Source organism: Entelurus aequoreus, linkage group LG17 (genome assembly GCF_033978785.1).
Source record: "Entelurus aequoreus isolate RoL-2023_Sb linkage group LG17, RoL_Eaeq_v1.1, whole genome shotgun sequence".
NCBI lineage: Eukaryota > Metazoa > Chordata > Actinopteri > Syngnathiformes > Syngnathidae > Entelurus > Entelurus aequoreus.
The window spans coordinates 1,067,679-1,090,460 of record NC_084747.1 but is presented as its reverse complement, the minus strand read 5'-3'; the positions used below and the strand labels follow the sequence as shown (position 1 = coordinate 1,090,460).

Below are 22,782 nucleotides of genomic sequence, written 5' to 3'. Positions count from 1 at the left end.
CAAAAACCTCCATTAGGTTTTATATACACACTGTAAGTACATATGTAGTGTATCATTTATAATAACATGTAATGTATACATGATGTAAGTATATATGTCATGTAGTAACATTCATAATAACATGTAATATATACATGATGTAAGTATATATGTCATGTAGTAACATTCATAATAACATGTAATGTATACATGATGTAAGTATATATGTCATGTAGTAACATTCATAATAACATGTAATATATACATGATGTAAGTATATATGTCATGTAGTAACATTCATAATAACATGTAATATATACATGATGTAAGTATATATGTCATGTAGTAACATTCATAATAACATGTAATATATACATGATGTAAGTATATATGTCATGTAGTAACATTCATAATAACATGTAATATATACATGATGTAAGTATATATGTCATGTAGTAACATTCATAATAACATGTAATATATACATGATGTAAGTATATATGTCATGTAGTAACATTCATAATAACATGTAATATATACATGATGTAAGTATATGTCATGTAGTAACATTCATAATAACATGTAATATATACATGATGTCAGTATATATGTCATGTAGTAACATTCATAATAACATGTAATATATACATGATGTAAGTATATATGTCATGTAGTAACATTCATAATAACATGTAATATATACATGATGTAAGTATATATGTCATGTAGTAACATTCATAATAACATGTAATATATACATGATGTCAGTATATATGTCATGTAGTAACATTCATAATAACATGTAATATATACATGATGTAAGTATATATGTCATGTACCGGTAGTAACATTCATAATAAAATGTAATATTTACGTATTTTGATCATTTTAAGCATACTGCATCGTATTAATTTCACAGACGCATCACAACAATAAGACTAATAATCGTTCTAACCCTTACCCTAACTAGATTGAACTGTGTTACTAAATAGTAAAAAGACTAAACAGTGTTACTAAATAGTAAAAATACTAAATAGTAAAAACACTAAACAGTGTTACTAAATAGTAAAAATACTAAATAGTAAAAAGACTAAACAGTGTTACTAAATAGTAAAAATACTAAATAGTAAAAACACTAAACAGTGTTACTAAATAGTAAAAATACTAAATAGTAGAAACACTAAACAGTGTTACTAAATAGTAAAAATACTAAATAGTAGAAACACTAAACAGTGTTACTAAATAGTAAAAATACTAAATAGTAAAAACACTAAACAGTGTTACTAAATAGTAAAAATACTAAATAGTAAAAACACTAAACAGTGTTACTAAATAGTAAAATTACTAAATAGTAAAAACACTAAACAGTGTTACTAAATAGTAAAAATACTAAATAGTAAAAAGACTAAACAGTGTTACTAAATAGTAAAAATACTAAATAGTAAAAACACTAAACAGTGTTACTAAATAGTAAAAATACTAAATAGTAGAAACACTAAACAGTGTTACTAAATAGTAAAAATACTAAGTAGTAGAAACACTAAACAGTGTTACTAAATAGTAAAAATACTAAATAGTAGAAACACTAAACAGTGTTACTAAATAGTAAAAATACTAAATAGTAGAAACACTAAACAGTGTTACTAAATAGTAAAAATACTAAATAGTAAAAACACTAAACAGTGTTACTAAATAGTAAAAATACTAAATAGTAAAAACACTAAACATTGTTACTAAATAGTAAAAATACTAAATAGTAAAAACACTAAACAGTGTTACTAAATAGTAAAAATACTAAATAGTAAAAACACTAAACAGTGTTACTAAATAGTAAAAATACTAAATAGTAAAAAGACTAAACAGTGTTACTAAATAGTAAAAATACTAAATAGTAAAAAGACTAAACAGTGTTACTAAATAGTAAAAATACTAAATAGTAAAAAGACTAAACAGTGTTACTAAATAGTAAAAATACTAAATAGTAAAAACACTAAACAGTGTTACTAAATAGTAAAAATACTAAATAGTAGAAACACTAAACAGTGTTACTAAATAGTAAAAATACTAAATAGTAAAAACACTAAACAGTGTTACTATCTAGTAAAAATACTAAATAGTAAAAACACTAAACAGTGTTACTAAATAGTAAAATTACTAAATAGTAAAAACACTAAACAGTGTTACTAAATAGTAAAAATACTAAATAGTAAAAACACTAAACAGTGTTACTAAATAGTAAAAATACTAAATAGTAAAAGCACTAAACAGTTTTACTAAATAGTAAAAATACTAAATAGTAAAAACACTAAACAGTGTTACTAAATAGTAAAAATACTAAATAGTAAAAACACTAAACAGTGTTACTAAATAGTAAAAATACTAAATAGTAAAAAGACTAAACAGTGTTACTAAATAGTAAAAATACTAAATAGTAAAAAGACTAAACAGTGTTACTAAATAGTAAAAAGACTAAACAGTGTTACTAAATAGTAAAAAGACTAAACAGTGTTACTAAATAGTAAAAACACTAAACAGTGTTACTAAATAGTAAAAATACTAAATAGTAAAAACACTAAACAGTGTTACTAAATAGTAAAAATACTAAATAGTAAAAACACTAAACAGTTTTACTAAATAGTAAAAATACTAAATAGTAAAAACACTAAACAGTGTTACTAAATAGTAAAAATACTAAATAGTAAAAACACTAAACAGTGTTACTAAATAGTAAAAATACTAAATAGTAAAAAGACTAAACAGTGTTACTAAATAGTAAAAAGACTAAACAGTGTTACTAAATAGTAAAAAGACTAAACAGTGTTACTAAATAGTAAAAACACTAAACAGTGTTACTAAATAGTAAAAAGACTAAACAGTGTTACTAAATAGTAAAAACACTAAACAGTGTTACTAAATAGTAAAAATACTAAATAGTAAAAAGACTAAACAGTGTTACTAAATAGTAAAAATACTAAATAGTAAAAAGACTAAACAGTGTTACTAAATAGTAAAAATACTAAATAGTAAAAGGACTAAACAGTGTTACTAAATAGTAAAAAGACTAAACAGTGTTACTAAATAGTAAAAACACTAAACAGTGTTACTAAATAGTAAAAATACTAAACAATGTTACTAAATAGTAAAAATACTAACTAGTAAAAAGACTAAACAGTGTTACTAAATAGTAAAAATACTAACTAGTAAAAAGACTAAACAGTGTTACTAAGTAGATTGAAGAGTTGTACTAGATACGTTAATGAGAGTAGATGTGAGTGTCCTACAAAGTGAACATACTGTATGGTGAAATCCATCCAAAGTTGTTCTTGTCTTGTGGGAGGAGCTGAGTGTGTTGTGCTGCTGTGCACCTGGCAGGTGGAGAACATCCTCCTGAACGACCAGGGCAGTTACGTGCTGTGCGACTTTGGCAGCGCCACACACAAGGTCCTGCAGCCGCATAAAGATGGCGTGACCGCTGTGGAGGACGAGATAAAGAAGTAAGTCCCACTGCGGCTGGGAGATGATGTTTATCTGCTGGCAACAGAACAGGACTTACAAGGACTGTTTAAGGATCTCTGTTTCATGGGCTTTGTTCATGTTGACTGACATCCACATGACCTAAGCAGCCATCTATTGACTTGTGTTTGTCCAGAGATGGAAGGAGAATGCTGGTAATAACAAATGTTGTTTGCTCCGATTGGGCATATTTTTATCATCCATTTGTTTTGGTTTTTCAAATATTTTATACCCTTATCTAACAGAGCTGCTGCAGTAATTCCCTTGTATTTTTGGACTAAAATAAAGCTTTCATCCGCGCACTAACCCTTCTGCTTGCTAACAAGCTAAGAATAGAAATGAAATATGTGCATTTTGTTAGTTGCTGCGATAGAATCAAGGTCAATATACTGCCGCGCTTTTATTTTGAAGCTTAACATATCTTCGGGACTATAGAGCAGCACCCGCTAAATTTGAGAAGAAAACAATATTTTCCATATTAGCCGCAGATGTACACGTCGTGAAATGAGTTATTTGCACAGAAATATTATGTACATGTTTATTTACATACCTTAATTGTTTCCAAACGGTGTCCGTAACACGGAAGTAAATCGGCTGATCAAACAAAACAGAAGTCATGGTCATGGAGCCACTAGCTGCGGAAGCTAGCTCTCCAATCAGCTAAACCAGGGGTTGGCAACCCGCGGCTCCGGAGCCGCATGCGGCTCCTTGACCACTCTGATGCGGCTCAGCTACATACATGCCGACCCCCCTGATTTTCCCAGGAGACTTATGGATGTCAGTGTCTCTCATAGATTACTCCCAGGGAAAAAATAATCCTATTTACACTCTAATTACTAAATAAAGGGAGTGCCCTAATTGCACTGCAGTAATTGTCCTCTATAGCATTTACATACAGCGCCAGTCCAGCCACATGTTGTATGTTGTTATTACTTGCACACACAGGAGACAGCAAAGCATACTTACTCATCAGCCACATAGCTTACACTGACGGTAGCCGTATCAAACAACTTTAACATTGTTACGTTACAAATATGCGCCACACTGTGAACCCACACCAAAAAAGAATGAAAAACACATTTCTGGAGAACATCCCACCGTAACACAACATAAACACAACACAACCATTACCCAGAATCCCATGCAGCCCTAACTCTTCCGGTCTACATTATACACCCCGCTACCACCAAATCCCCCCACACATCAACCCCCCCCCTCTCCGTGCGTTGGTTGAGCGGAAGAGTTAGGGCTGCATGGGATTCTGGGTATTGGTACCGTCAGTGTAAGATGTGTGGCTGCTGAGCTAGTACGCCTTGCTGTCACTTACGTGAGCAAGCTGAAATTGCATTCTACGTGTGATCGAGCAGGTGCACTGTTAGGGCAGATTGTAGAGGACGCCAAATGCAGTGTTATCACGCTCTGATATTCGGGAGTCTCCCGGGAAAAATGAGAGGGTTGGCAAGTATGACGCTATCAAGCGCCATTCGTTCAAAACTCGCGGGCTGCACTAACATCAAATTTCTACATTAAAGTGCGTGCCGGTGCGTGTGTCGGAGACCCCTGGTTAACATAGCACAAAGCATTTAAGCTTTGTATGTGGTGTTTTTCATTTTAAATTTAAATTTTTTTTTTGTGGCTCCCATTACTTTCTTTAATTTGTGAAACTTGCCAAAATGGCTCTTTGAGTGGTAAAGGTTGCCGACCCCTGAACTAAACAAACACAATAACTCCATGGTGACGTTTTGCTGAATTTACTGAGGAATTTGTTTAACAATGCAAAAAGAATGCCATTGTAAGTTCATAATACCAACACAGACAGTCGTAAACATGTTAATATATTAGCTAATACTAATCAATCAATCAATCAATCAATGTTTATTTATATAGCCCTAAATCACAATGACGCTTGCTTCATTACATTACAATAGCACGTACAAATATATGTGAAAACACTTCAACAGAAACCAGAAAAATTGTTTGTTATATTGTACAAATGGTTTAAATTTAATCCATCCATTTTCTACCGCTTCTTCCCTTCGGGGTCGCGGGGGGGGGGCGCTGGAGCCTATCTCAGCTAAATTCAAATTAAAAATGTTGCTTGGAGTGATGAATGAAGAATCCATACGAGTAATAACGCTATGGACGGCTAGAAGACAGACATGCACTTCTACTTCCGGTTAAAAGGACTTAAATGGAAGGACACTGCAGCATTTGGAGTGACGGAACTCGTCCAAAAGGTGGCGCCATAGCACAAACAATAACACAAGGATTCAGTGTCTCTGCTTGTGTTTTATGAAAAGTATTTGCATGATGGCCATCAGTGGAGAAAAATCCATAAATTAGCCGCACCGGTTTATAATACGCGGGGTTCAAAGCGTGGGAAAAAAGTGGCGGTTCATCGTAGAATTGAGGGTACTTTGCCCTGAAGAGGAAGTGCTTTATGATAATGATATCCATATAAACAAGAGATCTTTTCCTGTTGGCCTTCTTTCTGTGGAAGGAGACACTCTTTGGGACACGCACACTCACTTCCTCCTTGTTTGACATAGATGGCTTCTTTCAAACCAGCGCTCCTCCCTAGCCACCATTTCACATTGGAATTGAACAGACTTGACTTTTGTTGTCCTGATAAGAGCAGGACTTGTCCACATTTACTGTATGATACATTAGTCAAGAACTTGTCTCCCTGTCTACTTCACCTGGCAGGTACACCACGCTGTCCTACCGAGCACCAGAGATGATCAACTTGTACGCAGGGAAGGCCATCACCACTAAGGCTGACATATGGGTGAGTGTGTCGCTGGCTGGTTTACCTTCTCCTGTGATCCCGCTGCTTTTCTCTCCTGGTAAAAAGAGAGTGTGGCTGTATAGTCGGGTGTCATGCTCCTGTCTGCCCTGTCATTGACATGATGACACCCAGGTTGCATCAAGTCTTTTACTTTGAAACCAGAGCGGGATGTACCATTATCACCAAAATAATAACCGCTAGAGTGTGTGTGTATGTATATATTTATCTGTATATATATGTGTCTATATATATATATTTATACATCTATGTGTGTATATATATTTATCTGTATATACATTATGTGTCTACGTGTGTCTGTATATATATATATACTTATACGTATATGTGTGTATGTATATTTATCTGTATATATGTGTCTACGTGTGTCTGTATATATATATATATATATATATATATATATATATATATATATATATATATATATATATATATATATATAAATATGTGTGTATGTATATATATATATATAAATATGTGTGTATGTATATATAAATATGTGTGTATGTATATATTTATCTGTATATATGTGTCTGTGTGTCTATATATATATATTTATACATATATGTGTATATATATTTATCTGTATATGTGTCTACGTGTGTCTGTATATATATATATACTTATACGTATATGTGTGTATGTATATTTATCTGTATATATGTGTCTACGTGTGTCTGTATATATATATATATATATATATATATATATATATATATATATATATATATATATATATATATATATATATATATATATATATATATATATATAAATATGTGTGTATGTATATATATATATATAAATATGTGTGTATGTATATATAAATATGTGTGTATGTATATATTTATCTGTATATATGTGTCTGTGTGTCTATATATATATATTTATACATATATGTGTATATATATTTATCTGTATATGTGTCTACGTGTGTCTGTATATATATATTTATACGTATATGTGTGTATGTATATATTTATCTGTATAAATGTGTCTGTGTCTGTATATATATATTTAGACATGTGTGTATATATATATGTGTGTATGTATATATTTATCTTTATATACTGTATGTGTCTGTGTGTCTGTATATATATATTTATACGTATATGTGTGTATGTATATATTTATCTGTATATATGTGTCTGTGTCTGTCTATATATATTTATACATGTGTGTGTGTATATATATTTATCTATGTGTCTATGTGTGTCTGTATATATGTATATGTATACATTTGTGTGTGTATATATTTATCTGTATATGTGTCTGTGTTTGTATATATATATATTTATACATGTGTGTGTATATATATATATGTGTGTATATATATTTATCTGCATATATGTGTCTATGTGTGTCTGTATATATATATTTATACATATATGTGTATATATTTATCTGTATATATGTGTCTGTGTGTATGTATATATATATATATATATTTATACATGTGTGTATATATTTGTGTGTGTATGTATATTTATCTGTATATATACAGTATGTCTATGTGTGTATGTATATATATATTTATACATGAGTATATATATATATATTTATACATGAGTATATATATATATATATATATATATATATATATATATATATATATATATATATATATATATGTGTGTGTGTGTATATATTTATCTGCATCTGTGTGTCTGTATATATATATATATATATATATATATATATATATATATATATATATATATATATATATATATATATATATATATATATATATATATATATATATATATATATATATATATATATATATATATTATACATACATGTGTATATATGTGTGTGTATGTAATATTTAATAAGAATACATTTAAAAAAACCTTTTTCAGACAATCTACATGCAACCAGAGGATGCATTTCTAAATTGTAACCTGTTTTGAAAAAGTTTCAACATAATTATGATACATTGTAAGAATCGGTTTGAATCGAGAATCGATTCTGAATCGAATCTTCACCACAGGAATCGGATCGTGAATTGTTGGGTGCCCACAGATTCACAGCCCTAGATTGTACTCGCGTTAAACTCCTTCAGTGCACAATTACATTTCTGCGATCCCTGCATTCATTGGCATGTGCAGATGCAGGGAGTGCATGCATTCCAATGGGGAGCATGTCTCGCCAGAACACCGGCGACAAATGTTGGCACTTAAGGGCAAAGTGTCTTTATACTCTTTTAGCATGATGTTTAGCTGCTAGGAGACAGGTGGCCGTCTAATAGTGCGGTACTACACGCACGCAGAGTTGCAAGTGAAACCAGACAAGCGAGCGCATCCACTGACACACCCTCTGCCATCCACTGACACACCCTCCACCATCCACTGACACACCCTCCACCATCCACTGACACACCCTCCGCCATCCACTGACACACCATCCACTGACACACCCTCCACCATCCACTGACACACCCTCCACCATCCACTGACACACCCTCCACCATCCACTGACACACCCTCCGCCATCCACTGACACACCATCCACTGACACACCCTCCACCATCCACTGACACACCCTCCACCATCCACTGACACACCCTCCACCATCCACTGACACACCCTCCACCATCCACTGACACACCCTCCACCATCCACTGACACACCCTCCGCCATCCACTGACACACCATCCACTGACACACCCTCCACCATCCACTGACACACCCTCCACCATCCACTGACACACCCTCCGCCATCCACTGACACACCCTCCACCATCCACTGACACACCCTCCACCATCACTGACACACCCTCTACCTTCCACCATCCACTGACACACCCTCCACCATCACTGACACACCCTCCACCATCCCCTGACACACCCTCCACCATCCACTGACACACCCTCTACCTTCCACCATCCACTGACACACCCTCCACCATCACTGACACACCCTCTACCTTCCACCATCCACTGACACACCCTCCACCATCCCCTGACACACCCTCCACCATCCACTGACACACCCTCTACCTTCCACCATCCACTGACACACCCTCCACCGTCCCCTGACACACCCTCCACCATCCACTGACACACCCTCTACCTTCCACCATCCACTGACACACCCTCCACCATCCCCTGACACACCCTCCACCATCCACTGACACACCCTCTACCTTCCACCATCCACTGACACACCCTCCACCATCACTGACACACCCTCTACCTTCCACCATCCACTGACACACCCTCCACCATCCACTGACACACCCTCTACCTTCCACCATCCACTGACACACCCTCCACCATCCACTGACACACCCTCCACCATCCACTGACACACCCTCTACCTTCCACCATCCACTGACACACCCTCCACCATCCACTGACACACCCTCTACCTTCCACCATCCACTGACACACCCTCCACCATCACTGACACACCCTCCGCCATCCACTGACACACCCTCCACCATCCCCTGACACACCCACCACCTGGTCAATGGACATGTTTGAGCGGCCATATTGCTTGCGGTGGCTGCTCAGTAAAATGGAGCTGGCTGTAAAATTCCCCGAGCAGATTGTTGAACACTTTGTGTGTTGACAGGCGCTGGGATGCTTGTTGTACAAGCTGTGTTTCTTCACGCTTCCGTTCGGGGAGAGTCAGGTGGCCATCTGCGACGGCACCTTCATCGTGCCGGACAACTCCAAGTTCTCCCTCAAGCTGCACTGCTTAATCCGTAAGTCTGCTGGGAATCATCTGCACTTCCTGCTGCTCTGCACACTTCCCCCTCCAGTTCCTTGACCACCTCCTCAGCTTGTGGAACAAGGGCTCCACCAAGTGGCCGAGGAAAGAAACCACATGTTTGTCCCGCTAGCTGTGGATGCTAACTCTCCAATCAGCTAAACAGACACAATAACTCCACGGTGACCTTTTGGTGAATTTACTGAGGAATTTGTTTAACAATACAAAAAGAATGCCGTAGTAAGTTCAACACTAACACAGACACTCATAAACCTGTTAGCATATTAGCTAATACTAACGACGCTTGCTTCTTTACATTACGATAACATCTACAGCAGGGGTCAGCAACCTTTTTGAAAGCAAGAGCTACTTCTTGGGTAGTGATTAATGCGAAGGGCTACCAGTTTGATACACACTTCAATAAATTGCCAGAAATAGCCAATTTGCTCAATTTACCTTTAACTCTATGTTATTATTAATAATTAATGATATTTCCACTTAATTGAACGGTTTAAAAGAGGAGAAAACACGAAAAAAATGACAATTAAATTTTGAAACATAGTTTATCTTCAATTTCGACTCTCTAAAATTCAAAATTCAACCGAAAAAAAGAAGAGAAAATCTAGCTAATTCGAATCTTTTTGAAAAAATAAAAAAAATAATGTATGGAACATCATTAGTAATTTTTCCTGATTAAGATTAATTTTAGAATTTTGATGACATGTTTTAAATAGGTTAAAATCCAATCTACACTTTGTTAGAATATATAACAAATTGGACCAAGCTATATTTCTAACAAAGACAAATCATTATTTCTTCTAGATTTTCCAGAACAAAAATTTTAAAAGAAATTCAAAAGACTTTGAAATAAGATTTAAATTTGATTCTACAGATTTTCTAGATTCGCCAGAATAATTTTTTTGAATTTAAGCATAATAAGTTTGAAGAAATATTTCACAAATATTCTTCGTCGAAAAAACAGAAGCTAAAATGAAGAATTAAATTAAAATGTATTTATTATTCTTTACAATAAAAAAAATAAATTTACTTGAACATTGATTTAAATTGTCAGGAAAGAAGAGGAAGGAATTTAAAAGGTAAAAAGGTATATGTGTTTAAAAATCCTAAAATCATTTTTAAGGTTGGATTTTTTTCTCTAAAATTGTCTTTCTGAAAGTTATAAGAAGCAAAGTAAAAAAATAATGAATTTATTTAAACAAGTGAAGACCAAGTCTTTAAAATATTTTCTTGGATTTTCAAATTCTATTTGAGTTTTGTCTCTCTTAGAATTAAAAATGTCGAGCACAGCGAGACCAGCTTGCTAGTAAATAAATACAATTTAAAAAATCGAGGCAGCTCACTGGTAAGTGCTGCTATTTGAGCTATTTTTAGAACAGGCCAGCGGGCTACTCATCTGGTCCTTACGGGCTACCTGGTGCCCGCGGGCACCGCGTTGGTGACCCCTGATCTACAGACATCACACAATTGCTTTGCTTATATTGTAAGACTTTAAAAATGTATGAATGAAGAATCCAAACGAGTAAAAACACTATGTATGGATAGATCAGTGTTTTTCAACCACTGTGCCGCGGCACACTGGTGTGCAGTGAGGTACAGTCTGGTGTGCCGTGGGAGATGATGTCATTTCACCTAAATGAGTTCAGAATATTTTTTGCAAACCTGTAATTACAATCTGCAAATAATGTCTAGAGCTCGGCAGAGTAACCATGTAATACTCTTCCATATCAGTAGGTGGCAGCAGGTAGCTAATTGCTTTGTGCTGATCACAATAAGCCATACTTGCCAACCTTGAGACCTCCAATATCGGGAGGTGGGGGGTAGGGGGTGGTTGGGGGCGTGGTTATTTACAGCTAGAATTCACCAACTCGAGTATTTCATATATATTTCATATATATATATATATATATATATATATATATATATATATATATATATATATATATATATATATATATATATATTTATTTTATTTACATAGAAAAAAAAATAAAAATACTTGAATTTCAGTGTTCCGGTGGCTATCCATTAGATGGCAGTATTGTCCTATTTAACTTCTCCGTTCATTGGGCAGGCAAGCTGTTTATATTGTGGGAAAGCGGACGTGAGAACAGGCTGTCCCCACTCAGTCTCAGGTCCGCATTGAGCTGGAGGGGGCGTGGCCTCCAGCTCCGGCTGAATACCGGGAGTTTGTCGGGAGAAAATCTCTGCCGGGAGGTTGTTGGGTGAGGCGCTGAATACCGGGATTCTCCCGCTAAAAACGGGAGGGTTGGCAAGTATGCAATAAGCAGACAACAGCGGGAGGCAGTGTGCAGGTAAAAAGGTGTCTAACGCTTAAACCAATAATAAACAAAGGCGAGTGCCGCTAAGAAAAGGCATTGAAGCTTAGGGAAGGCTATGCAGAACCAAACTAAAACTGAACTGGCTGCAAAGTAAACAAAAACAGAATGCTGGACAACAGCAAAGACTTACTGTCGAGCAAAGACGGCGCCCGCAAAGTACGTCCGTGCATGACATGACAATCAACAATGTCCACACAAAGAAGGATAGACTTGAGTTGTGTAGTCCTGATAAGAAGAGCAGGACTGGTATGTTTGTGCCCGCAGGATACATGCTGGAGCCGGAGCAGGAGAAGAGACCGGACATTTACCAAGTGTCCTACTTTGCCTTCCAGTTTGCTGCAAGGGACTGTCCTGTGCCAAACATCTTTGTAGGTGACACATCCTGTCCTGTCTGTCCTCTGTCCTCACCACGCTCCTCTTCCCTAGAGCTCCACCATACCCACCTTGCTGCCCCAGCCCCTCACCGCCAGCCAGGTGGCGGCCAAGAAGAGCACCACCAAAGCAAGGTAGTGTCACTGACCACTGCAGGGTGTCCACGGACACCTTTTTAACACATTCTAAAAGGTATGTTTCAACAAAAAAAGCATCAAAAAGTGGAATAATAGAGCAGACAGGTGAAAAGTAAGGAGAAAAAGTTGACTGGAATAACACAAAACTGCCTTGCAGGCTGTTAAAACTGTCACTGTTCATGAATATAATAATGAATCATATAAATTACTGACATATTTAAGGCTCCAATTACTTCACATCAAATATATTTTACTTTGAAATATTTTTTGAGGGGAAAATTTCGCATTCGGCCATAAAAATTAGGATTGTCTTTGACAAAAATGGCATAAAACAAATAAATAATAAAAACGTATAATTGACAGATTGGTGTGAAAGTGAAAAAATAAAATGTATATTTAATTTTTAACACTTTTATGAGTGGGGTCCTTTTGAATCCTTCAGAATTGCTGCGTTTTTTTTAAATGTCATTGCTCAAAAATAATAATGATTCAAAATCAATGTTATGGATTATTGACATATTTAAGACGACAATTACTTCACATCAAATATTCCACTGGAATTCTTTTTGGGGAAAATACTGCATATTTTGTGTGTTTGCCATACAAAATCATGACAAAAAGGCATTCAAGTATTACAAAAATATACAAAAATAATTCTAATATATGGATAGATCTGAAGTTGATTTAGAAGTTCAAGCATTGAAACAAAAATATACTTATTTTTAGGGATGTCCGATAATATCGGCATGCCGATATTATCGGACGATAAATGCGTTAAAATGTAATATCGGAAATTATCGGTATCGGTTTTTTTATTATCTGTATCGTTTTTTTTTTGTTTTTTTTTATTAAATCAACATAAAAACACAAGATACACTTACAATTAGTGCACCAACCCAAAAAACCTCCCTCCCCCCATTTCTTTCTGTTATCAATATTCTGCTTCCTACATTATATATCAATATATATCAATACAGTCTGCAAGGGATACAGTCCGTAAGCACACATGATTGTGCGTGCTGCTGCTCCACTAATAGTACTAACCTTTAACACTTAATTTTACTCATTTTCATTCATTACTAGTTTCTATGTAACTGTTTTTATATTGTTGTACTTTCTTTTTTATTCAAGAAAATGTTTTTAATTTATTTATCTTATTTTATTTGATTCATTTTTAAAAAGTACCTTATCTTCACCATACCTGGTTGTCCAAATTAGGCATAATAATGTGTTAATTCCACGACTGCATATATCGGTTGATATCGGTATCGGTTGATATCGGTATCGGTTGATATCGGTATCGGTAATTAAAGAGTTGGACAATATCGGAATATCGGATATCGGCAAAAAGCCATTATCGGACATCCCTAGTTTTTTATGTGGATTTAATAATAAAAACAAAACAAAAAACACGCAAAAAAACAAAACGATACTGATAATAAAAAACCGATACCGATAATTTCCGATATTACATTTTAACGCATTTATCGGCCGATAATATCGGCAGACCGATATTATCGGACATCTCTACTACAATTACTTCACATCAAATATTCCACTGGAATTCTTTTTGGGGAAAATACTGCATATTTTGTGTGTTTGCCATACAAAATCATGACAAAAAGGCATTCAAGTATTACAAAAATATACAAAAATAATTCTAATATATGGATAGATCTGAAGTTGATTTAGAAGTTCAAGCATTGAAACAAAAATATACTTATTTTAACACTTATGAGTGAGGCCCTTTTGGATCCATAACAATTTTAGTGATTTGTTTTGTTTTAAAGAAACTGTCATTGCTCCAAAAATAATAATGAATCAAAATCAATGTTATGGATTATTGACATATTTAAGGCTCCATTTACTTCACATCAAATATATTTTACTTTGAAATAATTTTTGAGGGGGAAATTTCGCATTCGGCCATAAAAATTAGGATTGTCTTTGACAAAAATGGCATAAAACAAATAAATAATAAAAACGTATAATTGACAGATTGGTGTGAAAGTGAAAAAATAAAATGTATATTTAATTTTTAATACTTTTATGAGTGGGGTCCTTTTGAATCCTTCAGAATTGGTGCGTTTTTTTTAAATGTCATTGCTCAAAAATAATAATGATTCAAAATCAATGTTATGAATTATTGACATATTTAAGACGACAATTACTTCACATCAAATATTCCACTGGAATTCTTTTTGGGGAAAATACTGCATTTTTTGTGTGTTTGCCATACAAAATCATGACGAAAAGGCATTCAAGTATTACAAAAATATACAAAAATAATTCTAATATATGGATAGATCTGAAGTTGATTTAGAAGTTCAAGCATTGAAACAAAAATATACTTATTTTAACACTTATGAGTGAGGCCCTTTTGGATCCCTAACAATTTTAGTGATTTGTTTTGTTTTAAAGAAACTGTCATTGCTCCAAAAATAATAATGAATCAAAATCAATGTTATGGATTAATGACATATTTAAGGCTCCAATTACTTCACATCAAATATTCCACTTTGAAATAGTTTTTTAGGGAAAATATTTTGTTTAAGTACTGTATTTTTCGGACTATAAGTCGCAAATTTATACTCGGGAGCGACTTATGTGTGAAATGATGAACACATTAGCGTCAAATATCCAATAATATTATTGATGTCATTGCCGTAAGAGACTAGACGTATAAGATTTCATGGGATTTAGCCATTAGGAGTGACAGATTGTTTGGTAAACTTATAGCATGTTCTATATGTTATAGTTATTTGAATGACTCTTACCATAATATGTTACGTTAACACAGCAGTTGGTTATTTATGCCTCATATAACGTACACTTATTCAGCCTGTTGTTCACTATTCTTTACACATTTTAAATTGCCTTTCAAATGTCTATTCTTGCTGTTGGCTTTTATCAAATACATTTCCCCCAAAAATGCGACTTCTACTCCAGTGCGACTTATATATGTTTTTTCCCTTCTTTATTATGCATTTTCGGCCAGTGCGACTTATACTCCGGAGCGACTTATACTCTGAAAAATACGGTAATTTTTATTTGGCAAAAATGGCATAAAACAAACAAAATAATAAAATCTCATAATCAACGGATAGATCAGGGGCCGTACTTATCAAGCTTCTTAGAATGACTCCTAAGAAGTCTGCTAAGAGTTGACTTAAGAGTAAATAAATTCTTGGCTGAAAGTTGCACTTAAAAGTTAGTTATCAAGCGTCTTACTCACACTTTCAGCGAAGTGTAGGACTGAATCTTAAGTGTCACACTCAGAGCTGAATTACGACATTACTATGTGCCGTAAACGCAATTTTAGGTGACGTCATTTCTGTGTCCATAGAAATGACCAATCACGGAAGGGAATCCGTTGTCTAAGAATAAAGAAATATCTTGGAAATATTGAAGTGGACAATGGGAGTGTATATTTTGACAATAAACTACAAAATAATACAAAACAAACTAGTCCCCGCCGGCACTCACGCTACCGCTCCCTCTCTTCTCTCGCCCACACACTCACTGACGTCACTCACCTCACGGCCACACACATACGCTACTGTCATAACATTTTCTTTCCAATTCATTAATTAGGCAACTAATTTGAAACTGGTGTGGGTGGCTCTATATATACTAGCCCACTGCAGACACATGCAGAAATCAACAAGGAATCAAAAAGTATTAAATCTGTGACAAAAATAATATCCGCTCTGTCTAAACGATACCGTTTGATCAGCTGCTCGTCATAAAAAAAAACCCAAACATTGTTCCGTTCCCTGAACGTTGGCGCACGTCTCTCTCGCCTCAGTGCCATCCCCTGCTGGCAACTCCTAACCACTTAAGACACCTCTGAAGGTCTCTTAAATATCGTGGAGAGTAGGAGTGATTCTTAGACTTAAGAACGTTGATAAAAAGCTTTTATTCTTAAGTTTGAGAGTAGGACTAAATTTCGCAAATTCTCAGGACTTAAGTGTAAAATGGCACTCTAAGAAGCTTGATAAGTACGGCCCCTGAAGTTGATCTCGCGACTTAAGTGTTGAAAGTAAAAATAAAAAAAACAATTGTATGACTTAATTGAACATTTTTACCAGGGTTACTTCACGTCCAATATTTCACTTTGGTTTTTTGTTTGTCATAAAAACAAGATTTCCTTGGGAGAAAATACATTTTTCAAAGGTTATATTGACAGATAAACTTGAAGTTGATCTACAGATTTACTGTAACACCTAATGAAATATGACTTAACATTTTTATTACTCTCTATTGTCCCCGGGACCAAACTTTAGGGGGAAAAAATCAATATGTTGTGTTTATTTTGAAAATGAAAAGTATCAAAACGGCTTCCGCATGCTTTCTTTTCTTTCTTTTTTTTAAATTGGATAAGTTAGGACACCCCTGGATTAAAGAAGGCTACATCTAAAGTTTGACTGTTTGTGTTTAGGATACGAGACTCTGTGGGGCCCACAGAAACCTCCATCGCCCCCAGACAAAGACCCAAGGCGGCCAGCAGCAACATCCTGCCGCTGGCCAGCGTCACACCTGTCACCGTGTCACCTGTCACCGTGTCTGCACCTGTCAGCAACGGTCAGAAAGGTGCGTCACTCAGTCAATCGTTGTGTTGCAGTGGCACCTGCTGGTGTCAGACGGTACTGACTGGTCCTGATCAGCTACAGGGACCTTAAAGGATTGTAGTTAAATGTTGCTATTACTCTTCTTTAAGTGTGACACACGTGTTGATGTTGACATGAATGATGATTTAACAAACAAGTAAACAACAATTCATGTAATTTCTTGTAAGGAATGATGTTTACATGAATTAATCAGGATTAATCACAGGGCATGCAGTTATTAAAATGTGCTTAGGAAAAGTATTTGTGCACAAATGCCATTTTATTGTCGGAGTGTTTTTAAAGCTTTCAGTTGAATGCATGTCATCTATTGGTGACAGTTGTATTTTTAAAGGCCAACTGAAATGAATTTTTTTAATTTAAACGGGGATAGCAGATCTATTCTATGTGTCATACTTGATCATTTCGCGATATTGCCATATTTTTGCTGAAAGGATTTAGTATAGAACAACGACGATAAAGATTGCAACTTTTGGTATCTGATAAAAAAAAGGCTTGCACCTACCGGAAGTAGCGTGACGTAGTCAGTTGAACATATACGCAAAGTTCCCTATTGTTTACAATGATGGCCGCATGAAGTGAGAGAGATTCGGACCGAGAAAGCGACAATTTCCCCATTAATTTGAGCGAGGATGAAAGATTTGTGGATGAGTAAAGTGCAAGTGAAGGACTAGTGGGGAGTTGAAGCTATTCAGATAGGGAAGATGCTGTGAGAGTGACCTGATATTCAGCTGGGAATGACTACAACAGTAAATAAACACAAGACATATATATACTCTATTAGCCACAACACAACCAGGCTTATATTTAATATGACACAAATTAATCCTGCATAAAAACATCTACGTGTTTGTTATGCTAGCTCCTAGCTCCTATGCTAGCTCCTAGCTCCATAGAACACGCCAATACAATTCAAACACCTGATCAACACACACAATCACTCAGCCCAAAAGACCGTTCACCTAACCCAAGGTTCATAAAGCTTATATATTTTTAAAAAGTTACGTACATACGCAAAAAAAAGTTGCGCACATACGGTCAAGCGATCAAATGTTTAGAAGCCAAAGCTGCATACTCACAGTAGCACGTCTGCGTCTTTGTCATCCAAATCAAAGTAATCCTGGTAAGAGTCTGTGTTGTCCCAGTTCTCTACAGGCGTCTGTGTATCGAAGTCAAAAGTCCTCCTGGTTAGAGTCTCTGTTATCCGAGTTCTTCCATCTTGACTGCATCTTCCGGGAATGTAAACAAAGAAGCGCCGGCTGTGTACTGTTGTTGCTGACTACGTTCGAAAAATACGTCCGTTTCGCACCGACAACTTTCTTCTTTGCTTGCTCAGCTTCTTTCTCCATAATGCAATGAACATAATTGCAACAGATTCACGAACACAGATGTCCAGAATACTGTGGAATTATGAAATGAAAACAGAGCTTTTTTGTATTGTATTCAATGGGGAAGGCATACCCGTGTTCGCCGGTCTACGTCACGCGCATACGTCATCCTCAGAGGCGTTTCGAACCGGAAGTTTAGCGGCAAATTTAAAATGTCACTTTATAAGTTAACCTGGCTGTATTGGCATGTGTTATAATGTTAAGATTTCATCATTGATATATAAACTATCAGACTGCGTGGTCGCTAGTAGTGGCTTTCAGTAGGCCTTTAAGTCCTTTCAGTCTGAGTCTCCTCACTGGTAATATTCATCTGCTCACTAACAGTATAGCAGTTAAAGTACAAGAGTTTGTACGCTCCAAATCATTTGCATGATTAATCTGAGTGTGTTTATGATTAATGCCATTATGCTGGTGTTTAGGGCTGTGAATCTTTGGGCACCACACGATTTGGTTCTATTCTTGGGAGTAACTAGTCTCGATTCAAAATCAATACATTTTTATTAAGATTGGGTCCCAGTTCTATGATGAGCACATTTCTCGGACTACAGAGCGCACCGGGACATAAGCCACAACCGCTAAATTTGAGGATAACAAGGTTTTCTTCCATATATTAGCCGCACTGGACTATAAGTGGCAGATATATAAGTTGTGAAATGAGTTATTTACACTGAAATATTCTGTAAAGGTTTATTTAACATACCTTAATTGATTCCAAACAGTGTCTGTAACGCGGCAGTAAAACGGCTGATCATACAAAACAGAAGTCATGGTCATGGACCCATGAGCTGCGCAGACTCAATAACTCCACGGTGACGTTTTAGATGGATAGGTCTTTATTGTCATTGCACAAGTACAATGAAACTTTGTTTTCAGCACAAACCCGTTCAAGATGAGACAAACAAACAGTGTACAGCAGGGGTCAGCAACCTTTTTGAAAGCAAGAGCTACTTCTTGGGTAGTGATTAATGCGAAGGGCTACCAGTTTGATACACACTTAAATCAATTGCCAGAAATAGCCAATTTGCTCAATTTACCTTTAACTCTATGTTATTATTAATAATTAATGATATTTACACTTAATTGAACGGTTTAAAAGAGGAGAAAACACAGAAAAAAATGACAATTAAATTTTGAAACATAGTTTATCTTCAATTTCGACTCTTTAAAATTCAAAATTCAACTGAAAAAAAGAAGAGAAAAACTAGCTAATTTGAATCTTTTTGAAAAAATTAAAAAAATAATTTATGGAACATCATTAGTAATTTTTCCTGATTAAGATTAATTTTAGAATTTTGATGTCATGTTTTAAATAGGTTAAAATCCAATCTGCACTTTGTTAGAATATATAACAAATTGGACCAAGCTATATTTCTAACAAAGACAAATCATTATTTCTTCTAGATTTTCCAGAACAAAATTTTTAAAAGAAATTCAAAAGACTTTGAAATAAGATTTAAATTTGATTCTACAGATTTTCTAGATTGGCCAGAATAATTTTTTTGAATTTTAATCATAAAAAGTTTGAAGAAATATTTCACAAATTTTCTTCGTCGAAAAAACAGAAGCTAAAATGAAGAATTAAATTAAAATGTATTTATTATTCTTTACAATAAAAAAAATAAATTTACTTGAACATTGATTTCAATTGTCAGGAAAGAAGAGGAAGGAATTTAAAAGGTAAAAAGGTATATGTGTTTAAAAATCCTAAAATCATTTTTAAGGTTGGATTTTTTTCTCTAAAATTGTCTTTCTGAAAGTTATAAGAAGCAAAGTAAAAAAATAATGAATTTATTTAAACAAGTGAAGACCAAGTCTTTAAAATATTTTCTTGGATTTTCAAATTCTATTTGAGTTTTGTCTCTCTTAGAATTAAAAATGTCGGGCAAAGTGAGACCAGCTTGCTAGTAAATAAATACCATTTAAAAAATCGAGGCAGCTCACTGGTAAGTGCTGCTATTTGAGCTATTTTTAGAACAGGCCAGCGGGCTACTCATCTGGTCCTTACGGGCTACCTGGTGCCCGCGGGCACCGCGTTGGTGACCCCTGGTGTGCAGGGTTACAGAACAGGAACGCTGATGGGTCGCCACAAGGCGCCCCGCCCCGTAAAAGATGGGAAAAAGGTAAAACTCTGGGGAAAAAGATGAGTAAAAAAATCCAATGTAGACTGGGGTCCTAAGGGAGTCTGGAGTGGGGGAAAACCTCCATGCAATGCACACATAAACACGTTACATTTAATCACGACAAACTTAACTTACAAACGTTACTTGGAGTGATGAACAAAGTATCCATATGTGTAGAACCGCTATGGACGGCCAGCAGACTGACAGACACTTCTGTTGGGGGGAAATAAGAAAGCACTTCCTGCCCTAAAAGTCACAACTTTATTGATCATGAATCTGATATTGGTGGAGCAATTTCAACCATTTCCTTTTTTTTCCCCCCAACTTTTGAAGTTGTGTTCATGCATGACCACCAGCAGTCCTCCTGAAGAGTCACGGCTTGTCCTATACGTCCCTGCAGCTCCCACGCCGGTGCCAGGACAGCCTTCCATGCCGCAGCATCGGGTCCTGCAGCAGCTGCAGCCGGGTGACCTGCGCCTGCAGCAGCTGCACCAGCACGCCAACGCACAGCAACTCCAATACCTCCAGGTGACTTGTGCCCTCTGGACCCTGACCCCAAGACTGGGGTGTCTTTAATGTCCTCCAACCTCTCTCAGTACCAACAGGCTGTGCAGCAGTCCATCCAGCTGCAACAGCAGCAGGCTTTTCTTCAGCAGCAGCATCATCATCATCATCATCATCAGCAGCAGATGATGCAACCCATGTGTCAGCAGCCGGCTGCTCAGGTCCAGTACGCCGCCATGGTGAGCTCTCTGCAAGAAGATCATCCAGGGGTGTCCAAACCACACTCACCCTTTTAATGTGTTCCATTACCAAAACCAACTCAATATAAAGATTTTTTTTTACCTTTATGGTTCCCCTCGAGTTAGTTCTCGGGGACCCGGAAGGGTCTCAGTCGTAAAAATTTTTAAAAAATAAGCCATATTTTCCATCCACACATTTTCTTCCGCTTATCCGAAGTGGAGTCACGGGGCAGCAGCCTAAGCAGAGAAGACTTCCCTCTCCCCAGCCACTTGGTCCGGCTCTTCTCGGGGGATTCCGAGGCGTTCCCAGGCCAGCCGGGAGACATAGTCTCTCCGCCGTGTCCTGGGTCTTCCCCGTGGTCTCCTACTGGTCGGACGTGCCCTAAACACTCCCCAGAGAGGTGTTCGGGGGGGGCATCCTGACCAGATGCCCCCCAAACCATCTCATCTGGCTCCTCTCCATGTGGAGGAGCAGCGCCTTTACTCTGGGATCCTCCCGAATGACAGATCTTTCACCCGATCTCTAAGGGAGAGTCCCGAAGGCCGCTTGTACCCGTGATCTTGTCCTTTCGGTCATAACCCAAAGATCATGACCATAGGTGAGGATGGGAACGTAGATCGACCGCTAAATTGAGAGCTTTGCCTTCCGGCTCAGCTCCTCCTTCACCACAACGGATCGATACAGCGTCCGCATTACTGAAGACGCCGCACTGATCCGCCTCTCGATCTCACCATCCACTCTTCCCTCACTCGTGAACAAGATCCTGAGGTACTTGAACTCCTCCACTTGGGGCAAGGTCTCTTCCCCAATGGCAGATGGCACTCCACCCTTTCCCAGGCGAGAATCATGGACTTGGACTTGAAGGTGCTGATTTTCAACCTAGTCCCTCTCTAGCTCAACTGCGAACCAATCCAGTGAGAGCTGAAGATCCTGGCCAGATGAAGCCATCCGGACCACACGATACACAAAAAGCAGAAACCTAATTCTGCAGCCACCAAACCTGATCCCCTTAAGG

General features: G+C 36.2%; 1 protein-coding gene across 1 annotated transcript in view; it reads left to right on the top strand.

Moving 5' to 3' along the window:
- LOC133632131 (BMP-2-inducible protein kinase-like) overlaps positions 1–22,782 on the top strand; it is a 78,442-nt gene that overhangs the window by 30,666 nt on the left and 24,994 nt on the right. Inside the window, exons 5-12 of the mRNA XM_062024372.1 lie at positions 3,352–3,473; positions 6,199–6,280; positions 9,881–10,013; positions 12,643–12,746; positions 12,805–12,884; positions 17,329–17,480; positions 21,424–21,551; positions 21,620–21,766. Of these exons, the coding sequence (XP_061880356.1) occupies positions 3,352–3,473; positions 6,199–6,280; positions 9,881–10,013; positions 12,643–12,746; positions 12,805–12,884; positions 17,329–17,480; positions 21,424–21,551; positions 21,620–21,766 (948 nt within the window). The remainder of the gene's footprint in view (positions 1–3,351; positions 3,474–6,198; positions 6,281–9,880; positions 10,014–12,642; positions 12,747–12,804; positions 12,885–17,328; positions 17,481–21,423; positions 21,552–21,619; positions 21,767–22,782) is intronic.